General features: G+C 37.8%; 1 protein-coding gene across 4 annotated transcripts in view; it reads left to right on the top strand.

Annotated features, from left to right (window-relative positions):
- Positions 1–20,229, top strand: part of Golm1 (golgi membrane protein 1) — a 73,337-nt gene extending 53,108 nt beyond the window's left edge. For 2 of the 4 annotated variants that reach the window (XM_047525664.1, XM_047525661.1), the window contains exons 7-10: positions 13,468–13,627; positions 14,326–14,562; positions 16,420–16,530; positions 19,131–20,229. In XM_047525664.1, coding sequence (XP_047381620.1) covers positions 13,468–13,627; positions 14,326–14,562; positions 16,420–16,530; positions 19,131–19,207 — 585 coding nt within the window. In that variant the 3' untranslated portion in view covers positions 19,208–20,229. The remainder of the gene's footprint in view (positions 1–13,467; positions 13,628–14,325; positions 14,563–16,419; positions 16,531–19,130) is intronic. The other 2 variants (XM_047525662.1, XM_047525663.1) reach the window with 2 other exon arrangements.
- Positions 20,230–21,581: the final 1,352 nt, after the last annotated feature.

Raw genomic sequence — 21,581 nt, 5'->3', positions numbered from 1 at the left:
TTTCATCTTTTTCTTTTGTTATTTGTTCTCAGTGTTAATCCAGGAATGTTTTGCCTAACACAGGATCATGAAGATTTACTCCTGTTGTCTTCTAAGAGTTTTATAGTTCTTAGCTCTTCCATTTAAGCTTGAGATTCATTTTGAGTTAATTTTTGTGTATGATATGAGGTAAGACTCCAACTTCCTATTTTCCATGTGGATATCATTCCATGTTCTCAGTACAGTTTGCTTGAAAAAGAGACTGTTCTTTTCTCCACTGAATTATATTGATACCCTTGTCAAAAATTGCTTTTAGCCCAGAAACTCAGGCCAGACCAGTGCCGCCAGGCGAGACTTCCATACCGGGGAGGCAGGCCCAGAGACCCAGGCCCAGACCAGCCGGGCCCCAGCCCGCAGTCTAGTGCCGGTGCTGCGTTTGATCAACACGTGGAGGCGCCTCTATCCACGAGTGGGGATTATACCCCACCTGGAGGCCCCATCCCTAGAGGGGTAGCATCCTTTTTGGGTCACTGCATTATCAGGTTCCTCCAAGACATCAGGCTACTGAAGACTAGGAGGTTTGAACAGTACTGAATAGTTTTATTGTATATTTTTTATTAGTATTAATATTACAATTATTCCCATTATACCTATTATTATCCCTACTTTTTCTTTTCTTAATATTTTCTCATCCTCTCTATTTTCATCTTAGCTGTCTCCTTGGAGGCTCTCTCTCTCTCTTTTCACATGCTAGCAACCAATTTCTTTTAATTCCACTTTCACTACTCCTATGACATAGTACCCTTATAGACACACTTCTTATCTCATTAATGTATCCTACACCCTTTCTCATCCTCTTTGTCCACCTTTAGAAATCGTGGTCCTTATTCCAAACCTATTGGCTAAGCTGTAGATAATAATCAAACTCATAATCTCTGTTTATTAAGATAATATTGTTAATATCTTATTTGAGTTAAGAATGCATATTGTTTGTATGGTGTGCTATTAATATTGATCTCTCACTTCAAGGTGAGTTGTTGGAAACCTGCAGGGACACTATAAGTCTATAGGGGGGAAACTGCAATATCTCACATTTGTACTCCGAGAGGGGAAAATACATGAGCAGTATGAGAAAACAAGGGAAGAAAGTGTCTCAAACAAACCTAGATGCTACATCAATACAATCCAATGATAGCATGGCAGAAGAAATGTCTGAAAGGGAGTTCAGAATGTACATAATTAAAATGATCAGAGAAGCAAATGATGAGATGAGAGCAAATGCAGGCATTGAATGATCGCCCCAATCAACAGTTAAAAGAACAAATGCACGAAGCAAAGGATCATTTCAATAAAGAATAGAGATTCTGAAAAAAAAAAAAAAAAAAAAAAACAGAAACTCTTGAAGGAAACAATAAACCAAATTAAAAACTCCATAGAAAGCATAACCAATAGGATAGAATACCTGGAAGACAAAACCTCAGACATTGAAGACAAAATATTTCATCTTGAAAACAAAGGTGACAAGAGAAGATGGTAAGAAATCATGAACAGAATCTACAGAATTATGGGATATCATGAAAAGGCCAAATTTAAGAATTATTGGGATTGAGGAAGGCACAGAGAAACAAACCAAAGGAATGAACAATCTATTCAATGAAATAATATCAGAAAATTTCTCAAATCTGAAGAGTGAAATGGAAAATCAAATACAAGAGGCTTATAGGACACCAAATGTACAAAATTTCAACAGTCCCACACCAAGGCACATTTTAATGAAGATACCTAGCATACAGAATAAAGACAGAATTTTAAAGGCTGTGAGAGAAAAATATCAAATTACATTCAAGGGGGAACCAATACGGATATCAGCAGATTTCTCAACCCAGACCCTGAAAGATAGAGGGGCCTGGAATAACATATTTCAAGCTCTGAAAGAAAGTGGATGCCGAACAAGAATCTTATACCCAGCAAAACTTACCTTCAGATTTGATGATGAAATAAAATCCTCCATGATAAAAGCTAAAAGAATTTACAAATAGAAAGCCAGCACTATAGAACATTCTCAGCAAAATATTCCATGAGGAAGAAATGAAAACAAGATGTAAGTCAGCAAAGGGAGGAACTACCCTAAAGGAACAGCCAAATAAAGTAGAAACCAAGTCAAGTTAAAAACCAAAAATAAACCAAAATGACCAGGAATACAAATCATATCTCAGTAATAACCCTGAATGTTAATGGCCTGAACTCATCAATCAAAAGACATAGTCTGGCAGATTGGATTAAAAAGAGAGACCCAATAATATGCTGCCTTCAAGAGACTCATCTCATAGAAAAAGATACCCACAGACTAAAGGTGAAAGGATAGGAAAAAACATACCATGCACATGGACTCAGCAAAAAAAGTGGGGGTATCCATCCTCAGATAAAGTGGACTTCAAGCCAAAGTTAGTCAGAAGGGATAAAGAAGGACATTTTATACTGCTTAAGGGAAGTGTAAATCAGTAAGACATAACAATCATAAATATTTATGCCCCAAACTGTGACTCATCCATGTATGTCAAACAGATCCTTCTCAATTCTAGGAACCAAATAGATCACAACACAATAATACTAGATGACTTTAACACACCTCTCTCACCACTGGACAGATCGTCCAAACAAAAATTGAACAAAGGAACCATTGATCTCAATAACACAATTGATAATTTAGACTTAACAGACACATATGTAATATTTCATCAGTGAGCAAATATACTTTCTTTTTCAACAGCACATGGATCCTTTTCTAAAATAGACCATATGTTATGCCACAAAGCTACTCTTAGCAAATACAAAAAGATAGAGATTCTATCTTTTTCTGCATCTATTGAAATAATCATGATTCTGTCAGATCATAATGGAATGAAATTAGAAATCAATGACAAAATAAAAAACAGAAACTACTCCAACACCTGGAGATTAAATGATGCATGGATAACACAAGACATCAGGGGGAAATAAATTCTTAGAGGTAAAGAAGAACAAAGACACAATGTATCAAAATCTCTGGGACATTATGAAAGCAGTACTAAGAGGAAAATTCATTTCATGGAGTGCATTCATAAAGGCCATCTACGCTAAGCCCATGGCTAATATCATTCTAAATGGTGAAAAACTGAAAGCATTCCCTCTAAAAACTGGAACAAGGCAGGGATGCCCTCTTTCACCACTTCTATTCAATATCGTCCTTGAAACTCTAGCCAGAGCAATTAGACAGACCAAAGAAATTAAAGGGATACGAATAGGAAAAGAAGAACTCAAACTATCCCTATTTGCTGATAATATGACTGTATACTTAGAGGAACCAGGAAATTCCACCAGAAAACTTTTAGATCTCATAAGTGAATTCAGTAAAGTAGCGGGATATAAGATCAATGCACATAAATCTAAGGCATTTTTATACATAAGCGATGAATCTTCAGAAAGAGAAATCAGGAAAACTACCCCATTCACAATAGCTTTGAAAAAAATAAAATACTTGGGAATCAATCTCACAAAAGAGGTGAAAGACCTCTACAATGAGAACTACAGAACACTAAAGAAAGAAATTAAAGAAAACCTTAGAAGATGGAAAGATCTCCCATGTTCTTGGATAGGAAGAATTAATATTGTCAAAATGGCCATACTACCAAAAGTGCTATACAGATTCAATGCAATTCCAATTAAAATCCCAATGATGTACCTTACAGAAATAGAGCAAGCAATTATGAAATTCATCTGGAAGAATAAAAAACCCAGAATAGCTAAAGCAATCCTTGGCAGAAAGAGTGAAGCAGGGGGTATCGCAATACCAGATCTTCAACTCTACTGCAAAGCAATAGTAACAAAAACGGCATGGTATTGGTACCAAAATAGAAAGGTGGATCAATGGTACAGAATAGAGGACACGGACACAAACCCAAATAAATACAATTTTCTCATACTAGAGAAAGGGGCCAAAAATATGCAATGGAGAAAAGATAGCCTCTTCAACAAATGGTGCTGGGAGAATTGGAAATCCATATGCAACAGAATGAAACTAAACCCATATCTCTCACCATGCACGAAACTAAACTCAAAATGGATTAAGGATCTCGGAATAAGACCAGAGACCTTGCATCTTATAGAAGAAAAAGTAGGTCCAGAGCTTCAACATGTCGGCCTAGGACCAGACTTCCTCAACAGGACTCCCATAGCACAAGAAATAAAAGCAAGAATCAATAACTGGGATAGATTCAAACTGAAAAGTTTTCTCTCAGCAAAGGAAACTATCAGCAATGCAAAGAAAGAGCCTACAGAGTGGGAGAAAATCTTTGCCAATCATACTTCAGATAGAGCGCTAATCTCCAGAATCTATAAAGAACTCAAAAAACTCTACACCAAGAATGCAAATAATCCAATCGACAAATGGGCTAAGGAAATGAATAGACACTTCACAGAAGAAGATCTACAAGCAATCAACAAACATATGGAAAAATGTTCAACATCTCTAGTAATAAGAGAAATGCAAATCAAAACTACCCTAAGATTCCATCTCACCCCAATTAGAATGGCGATGATCAAGAATACAAACAACAACAGGTGTTGGCGAGGATGTGGGTAAAAAGGAACACTCATACATTGCTGGTGGGGCTGCAAATTAGTGCAGCCACTCTGGAAAGCAGTGTGGAGACTCCTTAGAAAACTTGGAATGGAAACACCATTTGACCCAGCTATCCCACTCCTTGGCCTATACCCAAAGGACTTAAAATCAGCATATTACAGAGATACAGCCACATCAATGTTCATAGCTGCTCAGTTCACAATAGCCAGATTGTGGAACCAACCTAGATGTCCTTCAATTGATGAATGGATAAAGAAAATGTGGTATATATATACACAATGGAATATTACTCAGCCATAAAAAATAATAAAATTATGGCATTTGCAAGCAAATGGATGAAACTGGAGAATATCATGCTAAGTGAGATAAGCCAATCTCAAAAAACCAATGGACGAATGATATCACTAATAAGTGGATGATGACACATAATGGGGGGTGGGAGGGGTAAGTGTTAGGGTTAGAGTTAGGGTGAGGGAGGGGGGCAAGAATGGAGGAAGGAAGGACTGTATAGAGGGAAAAGAGGGGTGGGAGGGGTGGAGGGGAAGGGAAAAAAATAACAGAATGAATCAAACAACATTACCCTATGTAAATTTATGATTACACAAATGGTATGCCTTTATGCCATGTACAAACAGAGAAACATCATGTAGCCCATTTGTTTACAATAAAAAAAAAAAAAAAACTAATATTATACCTCAAAGCCCTAGAAAAAGAACAGATCAACACCAAAAGTAATAGAAGACAGGAAATAGTTAAAATCAGAGCTGAAATCAATGAAATTGAAACAAAAACAATAAAAAAATTGACAAAAATAAAACGTTGGTTCTTTGAAAAAATAAGCAAAATTGATAAACCCTTAGCCACACTAACAAAGAGAAGTAAAGAGAAAATTCAAATTACTAAAACTCAGGATGAAAAGGGAAATACCATAACAGACACTATTGAAATACAAAACATAATTAGAAGCTATTTTGAAAATCTATACTCCAATAAAATAGAAAATCTCAAAGACATCAACAGGTTTCTAGAGACATATGATCCACCCAAACTGAATCAGGAGGATATACACAATTTAAATAGATCAATTTCAAACAATGAAATAAAAGAAGTCATCAAAAGCCTACCAACAAAGAAAGGTTTGGGACCAGGTGGATTCTCAGCCGAGTTCTACAAAACCTTTAAAGAAGAGCTCATTCCAATACTTCTCAAAGTATTCCATAAAATAGAAGAGGGGGGAACCCTTCCAAACTCTTTCTGTGAAGCTAATATCACCCTGATACCAAAACCAGACAGAGACACGTCGAGGAAAGAAAATTTTAGACTAATATCTTTAATGAACATAGATGCAAAAATTCTTAACAAAATTTTAGTAAATCGCATACAAAAACATATGAAGAAGATAGTGCACCATGATCAAGTGGGTTTTATCCCAGGGATGCAAGGTTGGTTCAACATCCAGAAGCTAATAAATGTAATTCACCATATCAATAGACTTAAAGTTAAGAATCGTGATTATTTCAATAGATGCAGAAAAAGCATTTGTTAAAATACAACACCTTCGTGCTCAAAAAACTCGAAAAAATAGGGATAGTAGGAACATACCTCAATATTGTAAAGGCTATCTATACTAAGCCCACAGCCAACATCATTCTAAATGGAGAAAAACTGAATGCATTCCCCCTAAAAACTGGAACAAGGCAGGGATGCCCTCTTTCACCACTTATATTCAACATCTTCCTTAAAACTCTAGCCAGAGCAATTAGATAGACCAAAGAAATTAAAGGGATACGAATAGTAAAAGAAAAACTCAAACTGTCCCTAATTGCCAATGACATGATTCTATGTTTAGAGGAGCCGAAAAATTCCACTAGAAAACAACTAGAATTCATAAATGAATTCAGGAAAGTACCAGGATATAAAGTAAATGCTCATGAATCTAATGCATTTTTATTCATAAGTGATGAATCCTCTGAAAGAAAATTTAGGAAAACTACCCCATTCACAACCTCAAAAAAAAAAAAAAAAAAAAAACATCTTGGGAAACAATCTAACAAGAGGTGAAAGACCTCTCAATGAGAACTACAGAACACTAAAGAAAGAAATCAACGAAAACTTTAGAAGATGGAAAGATCTCCTGTTTTTGGATAGGCAGAATTAATATTGTCAAAATGGCCATTCTACCAAAGGTGCTATACAAATTCAATGTAATTCCAATTAAAATCCCAATGACATACCTCATAGAAACAGAGCAAGCAATCATGAAATTCATGTGGAAGAATAAGAAACCCAGAATCGCTAAAGCAATCCTTAGCAGGAAGAGTGAAACAGGGGGGGTATCACAATACCAGAACTTCAACTATACTACAAAGCAATAGTAACAAAAACGGCATGGTATTGGCACCAAAATAGGTCAATCAGGGTATAGAATAGAGGACACAGAGACAAACCCAAATAAATACAGTTTTCTCATACTAGATAAAGGAGCCAAAAACATATAATGGAGAAAAGAGAGCCTACAGAGTGGGAGAAAATCTGCCACACATACTTCAGATAGAGTACTAATCTCCAGAATCTATAAAGAACTCAAAAAACTTTACACCAAGAATGCAAATAATCCAATAGACAAATGGGCTAAGGAAATGGGCAGACATTTCACAGATCTACAAGCAATCAACAGATATGTGAAAAATGTTCAACATCTCTAGTAATAAGAGAAATGCAAATCAAAACTACCCTAAGATTCCATCTCACCCCAATTAGAATGGCGATGATCAAGAATACAAACAACAACAGGTGTTGGCGAGGATGTGGGTAAAAAGGAACACTCATACATTGCTGGTGGGGCTGCAAATTAGTGCAGCCACTCTGGAAAGCAGTGTGGAGACTCCTTAGAAAACTTGGAATGGAACCACCATTTGACCCAGCTATCCCACTCCTTGGCCTATACCCAAAGGACTTAAAATCAGCATATTACAGAGATACAGCCACATCACTGTTCATAGCTGCTCATTTCACAGTAGCTAGATTATGGAACCATCCTAGATGCCTTTCTGTTAATGAATGGATAAAGAAACTGTGGTATATATACATAATGGAATATTACTCAGCCATAAAGAAGAATAAAATTATGCCATCTGCAGGCAAATGGATGAAATTGGAGCATATCATGCTAAGTGAGATAAGCCAATGTCAAAAAACCAAAAGCCAAATAATTTCTCTGATAAGCAAGTGATGATACACAATGGTGGGTGGAAAGGAGGCAAGAATGGAGGAAGGATGGATTGTATAGAGGAAAAAGAGGGGTCGGAGGGGTGGGGGAAAGGAAAAATAGAATGAGACAAACATTTCCCTATGTACATGTATTATTACACAAATGGTACGACTCTTACTTCATGTACAACCAGAGAAACAAATTGTACTCCATTTGTTTACAATGAAGCAAAATAAATAAATTATGAAAAAAAATTGCTTTTAAGTATGAGGACTTGATCATGGTCAGTCTGGGCAACTTAGTAAGACCGTGTCTCCCAATTAAATTTTTTTTAAAAGAGCTGGGGATATAGCTTAGTGGCAGAATACCCTGTGTTCAATTCTCAGTACTAAAAAGTGACACAGAACACACAGAGGTCAACTGAGTAACAAGATACTGGAAAAAAGAAAAGTAAAGATTAAATCAGAAGTTAATGAAATAGAGAATAAAAAATAAGAAAAGTCAGTGAAACCAAAATTATTTTTAAAAGGTGAACATAACTGACGAGTCCTTAGCTAGATTAGTAAAGGAAAAAATAGAATCAAATTACTAAAATGAAAAATGACAGGAAATTGCCACTGACCTTACACAGGACAATATTAAAGGGGAGCATTCTGGGCAAGTGTATGCTGACAGATCTGATAACTCAGATGAATGGACAAGTTCCTAGACAACACAAACCACCAAAATTAACTTAAAAAGAAATGGAAAAGTCTGAGTAGACCTATACAAAGTAGAGGTTGAATTAGTAATTTTAAAACGTCCCACCAAAAAAAAAAAAAAAAAGAAAAGAAAAGAAAAAAGCCTGTTCCTAGCTTCACTAGTGAATTCTACCAAACGTTTGAAGGACTCTAAATTTTTACAAATCCTCCTAAATACCAGAACAGGAGAGAATATTTCCCAATTCATTTTGTGAGCTCAGTGTTACCCTAATACCAATAGGAGATGAAGACATTATAAAAGAAAATAAAACTAGAGATAGGCACCAATATTATCAACAAAATAACTAGCAAATCAAATCCCACAAATTAATTATATAAAGGATTATACACTATGAGTGAGTAGTAGCACTTATCCACGAGTGCAAGTTTAGATTAACCTCCGAAATTAATTGCAATGTATCATGTCAGTAATTTACAGGACAAAAAAAAAATTACAGGATTGTTTCAGTAGATGCAGAAAAAGAATCTGACAAAATCCAACCACTTTTCTTAATAAAAAAGATTAAGAACAAAAGGAAACTTCCCTAATATAGGAATCCACACACACACACACAAAAAAACTATACATAGCATCAAACTTAATAGTGAAAGACTGAATAATTTATCCCTGTGCTCAGGAACAAAACAAGGAGGTCTGCCCTCACCACTTCTATTTACTATTGCATTAGTGGTTCTGTCCAGGACAGTTAAGCAATAAAAAGAAATAAAAGGTGTACAGATTGGAAAGAAATAAATAAAGCTTCCCTATTTGTAGATGATGTAATCTTTTATAAGAAAATCCTTAGGAAAACAAACAAACAACCCCAAAAAGGAGCATAAAGTGTGTTTCTATACTCATTTTTTTTGATGCCCAGTTGTCCCAACATCATTTGTTGAAAAAGACTGTCTTTGCTTCATTGTATTGTATTTACTCCTTTGTTAAAGATCAATTTGTGCTGGGCATAGTGGACATGCCTATAATCCCAGCAACCGGGGAGGCTGAGGCAGGAGGATCACAAATTCAAGTCTAACCTTGGCAACTTAGTGAGATCTTGTCTAAAATTTTTCTGAAAGGGCCGGGAATATGGCTCAGGGTAGATTGCCCCTTTGTTCAACCCCAGTACTGGGAAAACACACACACACACACACAGAGTTTGATATATTACATTAGTCTGTTTTGGAGCCTTCTGTTCCATTGGTCTATTTGTCTTTCACCAATAATAATACAATATCTTGATTACTGTAGCTTTATAGAAGTCTTAAAGTCAGGTAATGTCAGTCCTCCTACTTTTCTCCTTTACACTGTATTATCTCTTTTGGGTCTTTCGACCTCATAGAAACTTTACAATCCATTTGTCTATATCCAGAAATATCTTGCTGGGATATTGATCATCAAATTGAGAAAAACTGACAACTTTATAAAATACTGAGTTTTGTTATCTATGAAGATGGAGTATTTATCCATTTATCTAATTCTTGATTTATTTAATGAAAATTTTATAGTTTTCCTCGTGTAGATTTTGTACAAGTTTTGATATAGATTCGAACTTAAATAGTCAATTTTGGGGTGCTAGTGTAAGTGGTATTATGTTTTTAACTTCAAATTCTACTTTTTCAGTCTTGGTATATAGCAAAGTGATTGGCTTTTGCATATTTACATTATATCCTGCAACTGTGATATAACACTTATTATTCCAGGAGGGGTTCCCTGTTTTGGACAGTTCTTTCAGATTTTCAACATAGATAATCATGTCATCTGCAAATAAGGTAGCTCTATTTATTCCTTCTCATTTTGTGTACATTGTTTCCTTTTTATTATCTTATTACATTTGCTAGCACTTGCAGTACAATGCTTAAAAGGAATGGTGAGAGGGAACGTCCTTACCTTGCACGTAATTTTTGTAGAAAAGCTTCAAATCTGTCACCATTAACTGTGATGTCAGCAGATATTTTTGGTAGATGTTCTCAGCTTGAGTTGAGGAAGTTCCTCTATTACTAGTTTACTGAGCGTTTTTATCAAGAGTAGGTTTTGAATTTTGTCAGATGCTTTTTCTGCGTCTATTGATATGATCATGTTGGCCTGCTGATGTGATGGATACATTAATTGATTTTCAGATGCTTAATAAACCTTGAAAGCAATCCTAGTTGGTCATGGAATTAAAATCTTTTTATACATCACGGATTCAATTCACTAATATTTTGTTGACAAGTTTCACATCTGTATTCATGAGACATATTGGTCTGTTTTCTTGTAATGTTCTCATCTGATTTTGGTATTAGGATAATACTGGCTTCATGTAATGACTTAGAAAACATTCCCTTGCATTTGTCCTCTGAAGGAGAATGTAGAGAACCGGTGTAATTTCTTAAGTTTTTGATAGAATTCACCAGTGAACTCATCTGAGTGCTGTGCTGTTTTATAGGGTTGTTAATTATTGATTCAATTTCTTTGAAAGAGGATATATTCAGATTGTTGTGTTCTGGCACATTTCAAGGAATTGCTCCATTTCACCTAGGGTATCAAATTGAGTATTTTATGATTCCATTTTCTCTCTCTTGTCATACCAGTTATACTTTTTTTGTTTTAATGTTTGCCTTAGAATTTGCAGTAGACTCTTAAAACCAGTCCATGCCTACTTTCAAATATCATTAAACCACAGGTTGTTTGAAGGCCTTGTAATAAGAAAATAATCTTTATTCCTGCCTCCTGTCCCTTATATCATTGTCATCATTCATTTCACTTATAGATAAACATACCTAAGCAGACAGATGTACATGTTATATCCATAAGCATACATAATTGTATGTCACTGGTACTATTTTGAACAAACCCTTCTCCATTAGATCAGTTAGAATAAGGAAATTTTTTTTTTTATTTTGCATTCACTTATTTGTTTTCCTTTTGTTACCTTTATGTACTTCTGAGTTTCTAAAAAAAACTTTCAGCATTTTTTGCAAGGCGGGTCTGGCAACAGAGTCCCATTTTGTCCCCTCCCCCTGCCCCCCCGCCACCCCACTCCCATTTTTGAAGGCTAATTTTGCAGGGCACAGAATTCTAGATTGATAAGCTTTTTTTCCTTGCTTGTCTTGTTTCTGAGAAGTCATATGTGATTCTTATTTCCTTGTAAGATAAGGTAGGTCTTTAAGTTTCTTTCAGGATTTAAAAGTTTGATATTCTGTGATTTGAGAATGCTATGCCTATGTGTAGGTTTCTTGTCAGTTATCCAGCTTTTGTGTGTGTGTGTGTGTGTGTGTGTGTGTGTGTGTGTTCTCTGAGCTTCTGGGATTTGGTGTCTGACATTAATTTGAGGAATTAAATTACTGCTTCAAATATTTCTTCTCTGCCTTTCTCTTTTTTTTTCTTGTTCTTGTATTTCCATTACATGTTAAACCTTTCCTGGTGGTCCTGGGGTCCTTGGATACTCTGCTTATTTTTAGTCTTGGTTCTCTTTTCAATTTTGGAGGTTTCTATTTAAATATCCTCAAACTCAGGTTCTTTGCTTGACTGTGTCTGGTCTATTAACGAGCCCATCAAATACATTCTTCCATTTTTGTTATCATTTTTATTGTTATTTTGTGGTGCTGGGGAGATTGAGCCCAGGGCCCATACCTGCTAGGCAAGCACTCTCCCTTTCTTCCACTCTCCTGCATCCGCAGCTCTTCTGTGTTGAGTTCTAGCATCTATTTGTGTTTTCTTAGAATTTCCATCTCTACCACATTGCCCAGCTCTCCTTGCCTATTGTCTGCTTTATCTACTAAAGGCTTAGCATATTAGTTATATTTGTTTTAATTTCCTGGTCTGCTCATTCTAACATCTCTGCTGTGTTTGCTTCTTTCTCGTGCTTACTCTCTCCAGATTGAGTGTAGAAGGCCAGTGTTCTGGCCTGTTTTTAAATGATTCCTTTCTACGTCCCACCACCAGAAGCTTTTCTGGTATTCATTGTGGGAATGGGTTGAGCTGCTGGAGGCTGTGTGTGGGGTGGGGCGGTTATGACTTGGTCCCCGTGGAGCGGTTAACGCTCAGGTTTGTCACACTGATGAGCCTCCAGCAGTTAGTTCATACATGACAATTCGGGTTTCCCTGCCCAGTACTGGTTCCCATGCATCTCTGCACTGGTTAGTCGTGACTCTCTGTTCTGCTTTCTGTTCTCAAGTCTTAGGGGCAGGGCTTTGCTTTGTGTCCTCACCTCTCTTGTGGATCTGAGGAGACTTGATGGCTTTTCAGTCTGTTCAGCTTTTAACTTGTAAGGACCAAATGATGACTTCTAAGCTCCTTATACAAGCAACTGGAAACCAGAAGTCTTTCTTAATATGGGTGTTGAGGTATAAATGTCCCTCTGTGCACTGCTTTTAGCTGGCTCCCATAAGTCGTGGTATGCTGTGTTTTTGTTTTCTTTTTCTTAAAGTGTGTTTCTAATTTGGTTTATGATTTGTTTGAACCATTGGTTATTCAGGAGTGTCTTAATACCTGCATATTTGTGGATTTCTCAAGTTTCTTTCTGTTATTGATATATGGTTCCATTCCATGTGATCACAAAACCTTCTACCTATTCTGTATGATTGCAGTCACTTAGATCCATTGAGGCTTGCTTCGTGGCCATCTTAGAGAGTGTTCCACATGTACTTGAGAAGAGTGTAAATTTTTCTCTTGGGTTGACTGTGCTGTAGATGTTTGGTCTAGTTGATTTGTTGTCTTGTTCATGTCTTTTTTTGCTGTTCATTTTCTGGGAGACCTGAACTTTACCTGTCTTCTGATTTATGCCTTGTGACAGCACGATCCTGGTAGATTGTGGTGTTTCTCAGGGTTTCCTGTGTCCTCATTTGTTGGAAGGGTGTGTTATGCATTGCTTGTGTGAGGTTCTCATAAGGTTTCTGATCACAGAGCCCTACCCTGGCTGTCCTGTGTTCTGTTTCAGCCCCAGGCTGTCAGTGAACCTCAAACCAGACTGCAGGAAGCAGGCCTCCCACAGGCACAGTTGCCACAAGGGAAGGGAAATGTGCCTGGCAAAGGCAAGTCCCAGACACCAGTTCCCAGTTTAGAGGTGGTTTTGGATTCGAAGAGACAAGGTAAGAAAGGTAAGCAGAGTCTGGTGATTGGTTTTATACTCTATCCAGAGTCGTCTTCCGATTTAACCAGTAGTGGCAGATCATATCTTCTAGTCCATATAGATACTCTGCAGGGCAGAGTGTGTGGCTAGAGCCAACCCAGTCATGTGGCTGACGGCGTGGGTGTTGGGCACTTGGAATTGGGGCCACGGGCTTCTCTGTCTTACTTATGTCTTATCCTTGTAAAGTAAGTGCCTTGTTCTTTAGCAGCTGTGTAAGTTAAGGTCCTTTTATTGAGGACACCAGTGGGACTGTAGGATTAGAGGAAGGAGATGGATCCCCAGGCACCTGTCATTGAGAATAAAAGGGGTGATTGATATGCTCTGGCTCCCAAGAGCTTGTCTTGATCATAACTTGTCTTGACATGATCATAACTCAGCAGTGCCCTCTCCAGCACTTGTAGGTTGTTGAGATAATTTAGTCCATATTACTTGTTAAACAACTTTTCTATTCCTCACACTGAAGATGAACCATGGCATAGAGAAGTCTGTTGTGGGGTCATAAAAATAAGCTACACAGCTGCCGCCCAGTACCGAGTGCACCCTGTCCCCATTTCTCAGAAACACTCTGGGAATTGAATAGCACTAGGTTTGGGGTTTTTGTTTGTTTGTTTGTTTTGTTAAAATTAAGTGCTGCTGAGGTCACAGCTAACTGTATTCTGTGCACAGAGGAAACCAATGAGATCCAGGTTGTCAGTGAGGAGGAGCCTCAGAGAGACAGCCTGCAGCTGCCCCAAGAACCACACCAAGGACAGGCTGTAGAAAGACCTGTGGGTGGAAGAGGCTTTGGGAGAGCAGAACTCAGCCAAACTGCACAGGTGCCAGAAAATCAGGAGAGTGAAGACCCAGAGCGGGACCAACTTGTTATTCGAGATGGGCAGGAGGAACAGGACACTGCCAGGGAAGGTGAGTGAGCGGCTACATGGGTCACCCATGAGCTTTGTACTGCTAGACTCAGTCCTCTTGATCTCACTCCCAACACTGGATGCATCCTGTTGAATTTTACCGGATAGCAATTTAAGATTTGCTAGTTCCTCCTTTATTTGTTATTCATTATAAAGTGGGAGGCAAGAAGAGTGGGCAGCACAGATTACAGCACTTCAGGTTTCAGATACAGTATTAACAGGAAGTTGAGGGGACTTTGCAGGTATTTGACCTTTAGGAGGCAGGTGTTTAGCAGAGTAAATGTCACCTGCAGGCAGGAAGGCCACCCATGAACCTGTCTCTGTATCTCTACCTCAGGTGGTGTGCTGTAGATAGTGCTGGTGAAGGAAGGATGGGCTGTGAGAGTGCATATTTGAGTGCTGAAAAAGATTAATGCGAATCCTACCTTGTTTGTTTCTTAAGAACTCAAGAGTGGGGCTGGGTATGGTGGTGCACACCTATGTTCCCAATGACTAGGGAGGCTGAGGCCAAGTTTGAGAAGAGCCTCAGCAATTTAGCAAGACCCTTTAGCAAAATAAAAATGGCTGAGGATATATATAGCTCCAGTGGTAGAGCACCCCTGGGTTCAATCCCGAGTACTGTAAAAACAACAAGCGTAGGAATGTGAGATCAACTAAATCATTATTTCAGTGCCTTGAAGTTGTGGGAAATTTTCATCCCACCTTAGCCAAGAACACTGATTCCTAATTAAATCTCATTTTCGCTTCTCTTTTGGAAGAATGTATCCTCCCAAGTTCCAGTTAAAAAGTTATATTTTATCAGCCTCCTGCTACACTGCTCAAGTCCCTGCTTTCCATACCTGCCCAGTCACAAGATACTTCTGTTGGGAGGATTATGGGGAAAGCACACTGTGCTGGCTTATCCCAAGACTCTCAAGTGTCAGACCACTGATCACAAAGTTTACGAGTTAAAGGCCTATGCGGCTTCTTAACTGCACCTGCTTCCAGATGCAGTTGTGATTTCTTCCGAAGAATAAACCTACTGTGCACACTGGTATATGTTTTGCTTCCACCTCAGGCAGTGAGTACAGAGAAACAACTAAAGCAGATTTTCCAGGCATGCTGGAAAAAAAAAAAAAAAAAAAAGGGTTTACTCATCTGTATACAAAAATAAAATGTTTAAATTGAATGCTTTTGTCTTGGTTGTCTTTTCTGGCTACTCTTCTCTCTAGGGATAACATGGTATTGAATGATCCAATTCTTCATGGACAGTTTTAGCCTTTGATTTACAGTGCTGACTCCACTCACTCCCTCTCCTGGAGCAATGAGCCAATCTGAGCAATGCTAACACAACAGTGGTATTTTCCTTTAACCTAGAGATGACTGCCCCTTTTAAAAAATTTTGATTTACTTAGCTAGGTAGACTACACCTCTGCCCCCCTTTTTTTGAGGGGTTTTGCTCTGTTGCTGAGACCAGTCTCAAGCAGTCTTTCTGCCTCAGCCTTTGGAGTTGCCGGGACTACAGGGTTATGCCATTGCACCTGGATTTTTTTTTTTTTTTCTTTCTTTCTTTTTCTTTGCAGTGCTGTGATCATCAAACCCATGCCCCTCTCACACTAGGCAGAGTACTCTGCCACTGAGCTATAGCTCCAGCCACCAGGACTTTTATTTTATGTAGAATTAAATCTAAAGTGGGGCATTCATAAGGAGGGCACTCCTGCATGGCATTTATACTAGAAGCAAGCACCATTTCCTGAGAGGTAACAAAGACCTGATTGTTAAGGATGACTGGGTAATCCCCAATTGACCCAGGTCCTGGTATATCTGTGGCATCATGAGAGAAATAATGTAGCTTGTGTTTTCTGTGTTGATTTTATAGGCAAAAACCAGCAAAGACTAGCAGATGATGACTACAACATGGATGAAAATGAGGCAGAATCCGAAACAGACAAGCAGGCAGCCCTTGCGGGGAATGACAAAAACTTAAATGGTAATAATGGTGGTGAGGGATGCCTTTCATTTCTCCTTTCTAGTCCTTCACTTTGTCCAACCAGTGTCAATACTACTGTTAGTAGTGAGTCATTTCAAGGAGACTGTATTTTTAGAAGCCTTTGCACACAGGGACACCGGAGCAGGGCAAGGGCTAAAAAGCCCAAGGTATTGGTTGAAGGGTTTGTTTTCAGCGACATTTAGGGATTTCCCAACAAACAAAATGCCTGGTGACCCCTGATCCTCTCATTTCTCTGCCATTGGTTTCTCTTTACACTGTTTGAAGTATGACAGCCGTAATACCTGCTAAGGCTTATTTCCAGGAAAGCTCAGCCAAGGTCTCCTTGAGTAATATTGTTTTTTTTTTTTTTTTTTTGGTACCAGGGATTGGACACAGAGGCACTTAACCATGAGCCACATCCCCAGCCCTTTACATTTTTCATTTTGAGACAAGGTCTGAGTTACTCAGGGCCTCCCTAAGGTTGGCCTCTAACTTGAAGTCCTCCTGCCTCAGCTTCCCAAGCCACTGGGATTATAGGAGTGCCACTGTGCCCAGCTGCTTCTTGTTTTTGATTCCTTTGCTTTTATTTTTCCTTCATATTTTCCATTTCTGTCTGGCCTGCATTTAGATTATTTCCTCAAAAATATTATTGCAGTTTACCAATTTTTTCTTCACAAAAGAAAAATCTTTACAAATGTTTCAAATTTTTCTCCCAGATTTTATCCTTATCTGCTTTTTAATTCACGAGTTCTTTGGCAGATTCTCACCCATAGTACCTCGTTTCCCTGTGTGTTTTGTGCTTTTTTCACTAGTTTCCTTGGAACTTTATCCATGGGAAGTCTGAAGACTTACAGGTTCATTCCTTGAGAAGATAGTGTGCCAGTTGAAATGAGGGCACTAAAATTCGTAACCTCTTTTAAGTAGAACTCTCTAGTTTCTTTGATGACATAAGGTATTGTGAATTCAGACACCTGTGGTTATTTTGTTAGAAATGGTCTCATCTGCACAGTAATCTCTCTTGCTTTCCCAATTTTCATCACAGGTTTATTTACTGTTATCTTTAAATTAGGGATTTGAACCTTTGGAGTTTCAGCTTTATATGGGGTTTCCACCTTCAGTAGTGTCCACATTTTTGTACCCCTGCACCTTCACAAACTGAGGGAAGTCTAGTATCTTCAGGCTTTAAGCAGAAATCTTTAGGGTCATTCATTGTATTTCTAACATTTTTAACTTTTCTGACAACTTAGATTTTAAAAGTTTATTTCCATATACCCTTCATCCAGGTTCCCCAAATAATAACACATAACTGTGGTACAATTGTCCAAATAAAGCTTTGATGCAGTGCTATTATTATCTACCGTATAGACTTTGTCCACATTTTTTGTGGTTCATATAAAACGAGGTTGCTATAAACTCAAAACCTTTTTAAACCAGTCAGCTGTCATTCTAGTTGTATTCTTTAGCCTGGAGCTGTTTCTATATTTCTCTTATCAACTCTTATTCATCTTTTTAAAAGTATAGTGGCCCAGGTGTTTGGTAGAAAGTCCCTCCCTTTGGGTTTTTCTAACTCAACAGTACCTTCTTAGAAAATATCTTTCATATTTAGCAGGAATGCCAATTGTTCATGTTGGCAGAGTTGTTTAGAGTTTCTAGAAATGAACTTCTAACTTTATTTTTAAATTATTTTTATGGGCTCCTTAGGTAGTTTTTTTCTAAAGAGTAAAAAGGTTATTAACAGGGAGAGTTTTAAGCAAACACAAGCTATCTCCCACCTTTCTATTCTTTGCACCTCATGGACTCCAGTGATATCTTTGATTTGTGAAGAGCCTGTTCATGGTCTCAACACACTCTTGGAATTGAGCATAATGTCCTACTAAATGTTTGGCTTTGTACTTTGTATTCTTTCATCTCTTATACCCGGGTGTCCTATTAAGGGTTTGACCTTGTGAGGAGGTTTTAAAATGAAGAGGTAGGCAAGGTAAAGAAATGTTCTTTCAATCTTCTAAGATAGCTTAAGTTGGAGAAATGCCATTAACATTAGCTTCAGCATCATTTTAAGAATATGTCATTGAAATAGTTTAAGACCTTGCTTCTTCTAGGGAAATTAGATGGAAAAGCCATTGGTTCCAACTTTATGGCAGTCATTTAATTGAGTCATTAACCTTTTAATATGGAATATATAATAAGACTTTGTGACTTTTATGTCCTTTGAGTAAGACCTATTGGTGGAAGGTACATCATTTTTGAGTAACAAGTGGCCTGAAGCTGCAGTATGTGTGGCTCTTGGGAGGCAGTCTGGGCTGGTAAAGGTGCAGTGGTAAAGTCGTGCAGCACAGGAAGGCCATGGATTCTTTATTTCCATGTGGTAAATAACAGCAGTGTTTTTAGATGTTGTAGCTTTTGTTTTGTGGTATACTGTTGGCCACATATATCATGTTTTACTGTGGTTCTTGATTAGAAATGAAATGCCAAAGTACAGTGTTGCTATGGGAGATACAGTCCTCTTTATGACAGTTTGTAGGAACTGAAGTGAAATGTGCCCAGGCTAGTTTCTGAAGATGTTTAATATTAGATTACTATGCAACTTTTTTCCTTTTCAGTTTTTAATGTTGAAGACCAGAAGAGAGATATCATAAACTTACTTGATCAGCATGAAAAGCAGAATCATACACTCTAAATCAAACTGGAATCACATACTACATATCAGGACTGAACAGAGATCACTACAGAATATTCACGAGTGACTGAGTACTCAAAACTGTGAAATGTACTAGGTAAATTGTACATCTAAAGATGATTATTGTACAGTTTTAGTATGTACTTTCTATAGGAAAATGTGGTAAGACAGTTTTTTTGGGGGTACTTTTAAAGTGTCTATGATAGGATGTCAAAATCTGTCACACTTTTCTGGCTAATAGGGCTATCATAAGGTCAACACCAAAAGTAGAAGACAAGTTCTTCTAGTATGGTGACAATCAGCACCTCTTTATTCTGGAATATAACTCTGTAGGAGAGTTCCCCTCATATGAAGGAGAGATGGGTTACATACAGAGAACTCCCTGGGTTCCCTCTGGAGTCCTCTTCTCTACATACTGTGCCAAGTGCTAGTGCCAGCCCCTTGTTTCTGTTCTCACTGGCACACAGTGAATGACTAGCTAATTGATTCCTATGATCAATGACCTAGAGCTCTGACTGTTAACACAAAATCAGTAGAAACAGTTTTAAACAAGCCTAAATACAAAGGTGTTTTATGTGAGAATTTTAAAAACACTACTTAAATAAAATGTTGTCATTTCTAATGTACAAGAGGCTACCTTCCAAGTGACTTATAATTTGAACATTTTTGGTCTTTACTTTCTTTGCTTTCTATGTGTGAGCAAAGTAAAACCTTCTCCAATAAGTATGTATTGCCAAGTAATGACTGGATTAGACTTAACAGAGCTGGTACCTGCATGCCTACAGCAGAGCATGGACATACAGGTACGGCACTGAGAACAGATGTACACCTGCTCTTACCCAAGTCAAAGAAAAAAGTTGACTGGTGTTGCAGGACACATGCAGTGTTACAAATTGGGAATGGTTAGAAAGGTGAGAGAAATGCCGTAGTTGTTTTTGTCATAGTTTTACATATTTAGCTCCTGGTAAATGACTTACAAAACTGATTTAAAAATCGAGTTAATAAAATGATTTTAAACATAATTTACAGTGATAATGTAGTTATTTGAGTTGGTTAATACTACTGGTAAATAGGCTCTTACCATCTGTCAATCACTGGCAAAGTCATAATAATGACTTAAACTTTCAGTGAAGCTTTCTAAAGGGTTAAATGGAAGGATTCACAGGATTTGAGATGCTTGGGCCTCATGGATTACTTGGTTAACACCCTCATTTTGAGAGAGGAAAACTGGGCCCAAAAGTTGTTGGGCTTCTAGCTGGTGAGCTGATCTGCCTTGCCCTGCAATCATCAAAGGCAGGGATTTTCCTGTTCCTGTCCCCAACTTGAATGTTCCTCATGTGTAATATCCTGTCATTGAGTCACTAAGATTTAACTTGTTCATCCAGAAAGGGCAAACTGAAGAACAATGTGAAAGGAACATTAGAAGACTTTATCTGTCCTTTTCCAACTTTCCTTTGTATCCCCGTCTTAAGAGTTGACATGAATTCACTCGTGCTTTCTCAGTTAGGGGGGGGAAATCTATTCATGTTTAGTGTGCATCGAGTTGCTGAGAAATAAAGTACTCTGTTCAACTTTTAAAACTGTTTTCATAGCTTTCACTGTTTTTAGCTGTTTTCCTTTCACCCCCTATTAGATCCCTAAAGACTCAGCTTTCACCTCTTGGTAAAGCATAGTGGTTTCCCTTAAATGAGATGGAATGAGACAGAATGTCAATGTTTTATGATCAAGCTGTTTTCCCACTTAGCCTTAAGAAGTATGCCAGGGAAAGAGTTCTGGTGTTTTTTCACTATTTCTCTCTCAACAATGTAGTGAAATAACAAACTGGGGCCTCCCTGTTAATGGATCATGTCTACCTTTTTACAAAACAAAACAATAAAACATTCATCTAAGTGTTATGACACTCTTCCAAAAAACCCCTGCTGTACTGAGTATCATTTAAGAGTACTTTTGAGAGTTTACCCAGTGGTAGACACTTGAGTTTTTTGGTAAACAATCTTGACGTAACACAACAATCTCCTTGCTCTGGTTTTTTGAGTTATTCTATAAGTCAACAAGTGAAATAAAGCATCATGCTGTCCTTGGAGGATGACTGATGTTTGAGTTTTAAGCAGATGTTACATGGATTGCACCTCATTCAGAGAACTGCTGCATGGTCCTCCAAAAGCTGATACTCATGTACATGGAATGCAATATTTGCAGAGGACTATAGTATAAGAACCATACAGTGTGAATGCATGCATCTCAAGTCATTTCAACTCTTCAAAGCGAATATTTTAAACACATATCCAGTGTAGGATAATAAGTATAATGAAAATGTTCAGTCATCCCAAGTCCCTCACTGCAAAAGCAACCAATTCTGGCTCCCTGTTCTCCT

This window comes from Sciurus carolinensis, chromosome 14, assembly GCF_902686445.1.
Source record: "Sciurus carolinensis chromosome 14, mSciCar1.2, whole genome shotgun sequence".
Lineage (NCBI taxonomy): Eukaryota > Metazoa > Chordata > Mammalia > Rodentia > Sciuridae > Sciurus > Sciurus carolinensis.
The sequence above is the reverse complement of the archived record's forward strand: the minus strand, read 5'-3'. Positions and strand labels throughout refer to the sequence as shown.